This window comes from Blennius ocellaris (genome assembly GCF_963422515.1).
Source record: "Blennius ocellaris genome assembly, contig: SCAFFOLD_133, whole genome shotgun sequence".
Classification (NCBI taxonomy): Eukaryota; Metazoa; Chordata; class Actinopteri; order Blenniiformes; family Blenniidae; genus Blennius; species Blennius ocellaris.
Genome location: NW_027662229.1, coordinates 51,625 through 57,500, shown reverse-complemented (window position 1 = coordinate 57,500; position 5,876 = coordinate 51,625). Strand labels below are relative to the sequence as shown.

The following is a 5,876-nucleotide window of genomic DNA, read 5'->3' as shown; positions in this document are numbered from 1 at the left end:
AACTTTGTGTTGAAGATGGCGGCAGAGTTTCCCTCCAGAAGAGACCAGCTCATCTTCCTCATCAACAACTATGACATGATGCTCAGTGTCCTCATGGTGTGTGTGTGTGTGTGTGTGTGTGTGTGTGTGTGTGTGTGTGTGTGTGTGTGTGTGTGTGTGTGTGTGTGTGTGTGTGTGTGTGTGTGTGTGTGTGTGTGTGTGTGTGTGTGTCCAGGAGAGGGCGTCAGTGTAACTGCAGTGTGTAACTGCAGTGTGTGTGTGTGTGTGTGTGTGTGTGTCCAGGAGAGGGCGTCAGTGTAACTGCAGTGTGTACGTGCAGCGTGTGTGTGTGTGTGTGTGTGTGTCCAGGAGAGGGCGTCAGTGTTAGTGCAGTGTGTAAGTGCAGTGTGTGTGTGTGTGTCCAGGAGAGGGCGTCAGTGTTAGTGCAGTGTGTAAGTGCAGTGTGTGTGTGTGTCCAGGAGAGGGCGTCGGTGTGTAAGTGCAGTGTGTGTGTGTGTGTGTGTGTATGTGTCCAGGAGAGGGCGTCAGTGTAACTGCAGTGTGTAAGTGCAGTGTGTAAGTGCAGTGTGTGTGTCCAGGAGAGGGCGTCAGTGTAACTGCAGTGTGTAAGTGCAGTGTGTGTGTGTGTGTGTGTGTGTGTGTGTCCAGGAGAGGGCGTCAGTGTTAGTGCAGTGTGTAAGTGCAGTGTGTGTGTGTGTGTGTGTGTGTGTCCAGGAGAGGGCGTCAGTGTTAGTGCAGTGTGTAAGTGCAGTGTGTGTGTGTGTGTGTGTGTCCAGGAGAGGGCGTCAGTGTAACTGCAGTGTGTAAGTGCAGTGTGTGTGTGTGTGTCCAGGAGAGGGCGTCAGTGTTAGTGCAGTGTGTAAGTGCAGTGTGTGTGTGTGTGTGTGTGTGAGTCCAGGAGAGGGCGTCAGTGTAACTGCAGTGTGTAAGTGCAGTGTGTGTGTGTGTGTGTGTCCAGGAGAGGGCGTCAGTGTAACTGCAGTGTGTAAGTGCAGTGTGTGTGTGTGTGTGTGTCCAGGAGAGGGCGTCAGTGTTAGTGCAGTGTGTAAGTGCAGTGTGTGTGTGTGTGTGTGTCCAGGAGAGGGCGTCAGTGTTAGTGCAGTGTGTAAGTGCAGTGTGTGTGTGTGTGTCCAGGAGAGGGCGTCAGTGTAACTGCAGTGTGTAAGTGCAGTGTGTGTGTGTGTGTGTCCAGGAGAGGGCGTCAGTGTTAGTGCAGTGTGTAAGTGCAGTGTGTGTGTGTCCAGGAGAGGGCGTCAGTGTTAGTGCAGTGTGTAAGTGCAGTGTGTGTGTGTGTGTGTGTGTGTCCAGGAGAGGGCGTCAGTGTTAGTGCAGTGTGTAAGTGCAGTGTGTGTGTGTGTGTGTGTGTGTCCAGGAGAGGGCGTCAGTGTTAGTGCAGTGTGTAAGTGCAGTGTGTGTGTGTGTGTGTGTGTGTGTCCAGGAGAGGGCGTCAGTGTTAGTGCAGTGTGTAAGTGCAGTGTGTGTGTGTGTGTGTCCAGGAGAGGGCGTCAGTGTTAGTGCAGTGTGTAAGTGCAGTGTGTGTGTGTGTGTCCAGGAGAGGGCGTCAGTGTAACTGCAGTGTGTAAGTGCAGTGTGTGTGTGTGTCCAGGAGAGGGCGTCAGTGTTAGTGCAGTGTGTAAGTGCAGTGTGTGTGTGTGTGTGTCCAGGAGAGGGCGTCAGTGTAACTGCAGTGTGTAAGTGCAGTGTGTGTGTGTGTGTGTGTGTGTGTGTCCAGGAGAGGGCGTCAGTGTTAGTGCAGTGTGTAAGTGCAGTGTGTGTGTGTGTGTCCAGGAGAGGGCGTCAGTGTTAGTGCAGTGTGTAAGTGCAGTGTGTGTGTGTGTGTCCAGGAGAGGGCGTCAGTGTAACTGCAGTGTGTAAGTGCAGTGTGTGTGTGTGTGTGTGTGTGTCCAGGAGAGGGCGTCAGTGTTAGTGCAGTGTGTAAGTGCAGTGTGTGTGTGTGTGTCCAGGAGAGGGCGTCAGTGTAACTGCAGTGTGTAAGTGCAGTGTGTGTGTGTGTGTCCAGGAGAGGGCGTCAGTGTTAGTGCAGTGTGTAAGTGCAGTGTGTGTGTGTGTGTGTCCAGGAGAGGGCGTCAGTGTAACTGCAGTGTGTAAGTGCAGTGTGTGTGTGTGTGTGTGTGTGTGTGTGTGTGTGTGTCCAGGAGAGGGCGTCAGTGTTAGTGCAGTGTGTAAGTGCAGTGTGTGTGTGTGTGTCCAGGAGAGGGCGTCAGTGTTAGTGCAGTGTGTAAGTGCAGTGTGTGTGTCCAGGAGAGGGCGTCAGTGTAACTGCAGTGTGTAAGTGCAGTGTGTGTGTGTGTGTGTGTGTCCAGGAGAGGGCGTCAGTGTTAGTGCAGTGTGTAAGTGCAGTGTGTGTGTGTGTGTGTGTGTCCAGGAGAGGGCGTCAGTGTTAGTGCAGTGTGTAAGTGCAGTGTGTGTGTGTGTGTGTGTGTGTCCAGGAGAGGGCGTCAGTGTAACTGCAGTGTGTAAGTGCAGTGTGTGTGTGTGTGTCCAGGAGAGGGCGTCAGTGTTAGTGCAGTGTGTAAGTGCAGTGTGTGTGTGTGTGTGTGTGTCCAGGAGAGGGCGTCAGTGTAACTGCAGTGTGTAAGTGCAGTGTGTGTGTGTGTGTGTCCAGGAGAGGGCGTCAGTGTTAGTGCAGTGTGTAAGTGCAGTGTGTGTGTGTGTGTGTGTGTCCAGGAGAGGGCGTCAGTGTAACTGCAGTGTGTAAGTGCAGTGTGTGTGTGTGTGTGTCCAGGAGAGGGCGTCAGTGTTAGTGCAGTGTGTAAGTGCAGTGTGTGTGTGTGTGTGTCCAGGAGAGGGCGTCAGTGTTAGTGCAGTGTGTAAGTGCAGTGTGTGTGTGTGTGTGTCCAGGAGAGGGCGTCAGTGTTAGTGCAGTGTGTAAGTGCAGTGTGTGTGTGTGTGTGTCCAGGAGAGGGCGTCAGTGTTAGTGCAGTGTGTAAGTGCAGTGTGTGTGTGTGTGTGTCCAGGAGAGGGCGTCAGTGTAAGTGCAGTGTGTAAGTGCAGTGTGTGTGTGTGTGTGTCCAGGAGAGGGCGTCAGTGTAAGTGCAGTGTGTAAGTGCAGTGTGTGTGTGTGTGTGTCCAGGAGAGGGCGTCAGTGTAAGTGCAGTGTGTAAGTGCAGTGTGTGTGTGTGTGTGTCCAGGAGAGGGCGTCAGTGTTAGTGCAGTGTGTAAGTGCAGTGTGTGTGTGTGTGTGTGTCCAGGAGAGGGCGTCAGTGTAAGTGCAGTGTGTAAGTGCAGTGTGTGTGTGTGTGTGTCCAGGAGAGGGCGTCAGTGTAACTGCAGTGTGTAAGTGCAGTGTGTGTGTGTGTGTGTCCAGGAGAGGGCGTCAGTGTTAGTGCAGTGTGTAAGTGCAGTGTGTGTGTGTGTGTGTCCAGGAGAGGGCGTCAGACGACAGTAAGGAGGTTGAAGGCTTCCAGCAGCTTCTTCTGGCTCGAACTCAGGTAAAACTATTTCCTTCAACTTTACTTCTTATTAACGGATCAAACAGCCCAGGACAGGCCCAGCTCCTCCAGACCTGCCCCGGGACTAGGACCTGCCCCGGGTCCAGGACCTGCCCCGGGTCTAGGACCTGCCCCGGGTCCAGGACCTGCCCCGGGTCTAGGACCTGCCCCGGGTCCAGGACCTGCCCCGGGTCTAGGACCTGTCCCGGGTCCAGGACCTGCCCCAGTGTCCCTCCATTGAAAATACTCTAAATGATCAAAAGTGAACCAATGAATATTCACACTGGAGATCCTCAGTGGTTCTGGAGGGCCAGGTGGTTCTGGAGATCCTCAGTGGTTCTGGAGGGCCAGGTGGTTCTGGAGATCCTCAGTGGTTCTGGAGGGCCAGGTGGTTCTGGAGATCCTCAGTGGTTCTGGAGGACCTGGTGGTTCTAGTGGACCTGGTGGTTCCAGGTCAGAGGGGGACCTGGTGGTTCTGGTAGACCTCCTCCTCATGTGGTCTGTCCTGCAGGAGTTCATCGAGGAGATCTTGTCTCCACCGTTTGGAGGGATGATCTCCTTCGTCAAGGAGGCCGAGGCTCTGCTGGAGAAAGGAACGCTGGACCGGCTGAAGACTGACGAAGGTCTCGCGCACACACACACGCACACGCACACGCACGCACACACACACACACGCACACGCACACGCACGCACACACACACACACACACACACACACACACACACACAGTTTTAGTTTCTTCTTGTTTCACTTGTTGAGGAAATATGAAACTGTTTGTGGTCAATCTGAAATGTGTGTGTGTGTGTGTGTGTGTGTGTGTGTGTGTGTGTGTGTGTGTGTGTGTGTGTGTGTGTGTGTGTGTGTGTGTGTGTGTGTGTGTGTGTGTGTGTGTGTGTGTGTGTGTGTGTGTGTGTGTGTGTGTGTGTGTGTGTGTGTGCAGCTCGGATCACCCAGCTGGTCCGAGGGTTCTCCAGCACCTGGAAACAGTCTGTGGAGGCCATGAGTCAGGACGTCATGAGATCCTTCACCAACTTCAAGAATGGAACCAGCATCATCCAGGTGTGTGTGTGTGTGTGTGTGTGTGCGTGCGTGCGTGTGTGTGTGTACTGACCCTGTCGCCCTGCAGGGGGCGCTCACCCAGCTCATCCAGTACTACCACGGCTTCCACAAAGTTCTCAACCAGCCGACGTTCCGCAGCCTGGTCGTCCGATCAGAACTCATCAACCTGCATCACCTCATGGTGGAGGTGAAGAAGCACAAGCCCAACTTCTAACACACACACACACACACACACACACACACACACACAGATATTTAACCTGAATGTTCATTAAATGCTGAGTCATCAAACTAAATGTGCAGGGTTGTTTTTTCTTGTTCCATTTAGAGAGACTTGGACTTTCTTTATTGTCATTGCACAATACATCACACAGTGAGGAACTGGCAAGAAAATGTCGTTGCTTAGCAACCGGTAAAAAAGGCATTAATAAAAAATGTATATAAATATATTTTTAAAAAGTAGTGTAAACAGTCAAACATTTAAAATAAGGTGCATATGAATGTTAAATAAAAGAGCAGGATGAGAAATGGATAGATTAAAATTGAATAATTGCACAGTGTGATATTGCACAGTATGATCCGGCTCGAGGGACCAAGTTAAATGTCAGGTTTAGGCTATAGACATTTATTAAATCTGCAAGAAAGAAGAAGACAACAAGGGTAAGTTTCTTTGACTCATGAGGAGAACGAGCAGGAAGTGCTCTAGTCACCGTTCCGACCCGCTCTGAGCTTCTGCCGTTCTCCTGTGCTCTTTATTTCCATTAACAAATGGGAGGGTTTACAGGATATGCATCAGAGAAATAGACAAGTTGTTGAGCTTGACAGTTATCAAGAGTAAGCACAATCTCAGGGCGTCCTCTACACGTGGATAGGTGGTGCTACGGGGAAGACACAGTGTTCCTGTTTCATCATATTGCTCAGAGTGGTTCTACCAAGGCTCAGAACACATGACTAGTCAAAGTTAAACAACAGCGCCTGAGTGACGCTGCTAAATAAAGACAGAAGACATAAGACTGAGATTAAGCATGAATATTGTAACTAAATGGAATAACACTCTAACATTTCCCCATCCTGACTCCACATCAGTATGAACCCAGGCTACCACCGTTGTTAGCTGCGCTGCCCAAAAGTCGATTTCATGCTGGGAAGGCCAAGTCCACCCCTCCTCTTCTCAAGAGTAAGTGTTTTAAGTCTCACTCTTGGTCTCTTATTTTGCCATATGAACCTAGACGTAAGTCTGTCCAGCATTGTGAAGGCTGGTGTTGGGACCATCACTGGGAGAGACTAAAATAGGAACAAAAGTCTGGGAAGTAGATTAATTTTAATAGCTTCCACTCTACCCAGAAGAGACAAAGGGAGCACCT

General features: G+C 51.2%; 1 protein-coding gene across 5 annotated transcripts in view; it reads left to right on the top strand.

Moving 5' to 3' along the window:
- vps52 (VPS52 subunit of GARP complex) overlaps positions 1-4,770 on the top strand; it is a 22,170-nt gene extending 17,400 nt beyond the window's left edge. For all 5 annotated transcript variants that reach the window (XM_080521466.1, XM_080521463.1, XM_080521465.1 and 2 more), the window contains 5 exons: positions 1-96; positions 3,387-3,452; positions 3,964-4,075; positions 4,394-4,512; positions 4,580-4,770. The exon at positions 1-96 is cut by the window's left edge and continues 12 nt beyond it. In XM_080521466.1, the coding sequence (XP_080377592.1) occupies positions 1-96; positions 3,387-3,452; positions 3,964-4,075; positions 4,394-4,512; positions 4,580-4,726 (540 nt within the window). In that variant the 3' untranslated portion in view covers positions 4,727-4,770. The remainder of the gene's footprint in view (positions 97-3,386; positions 3,453-3,963; positions 4,076-4,393; positions 4,513-4,579) is intronic.
- The last annotated feature ends 1,106 nt before the right edge of the window (positions 4,771-5,876 follow it).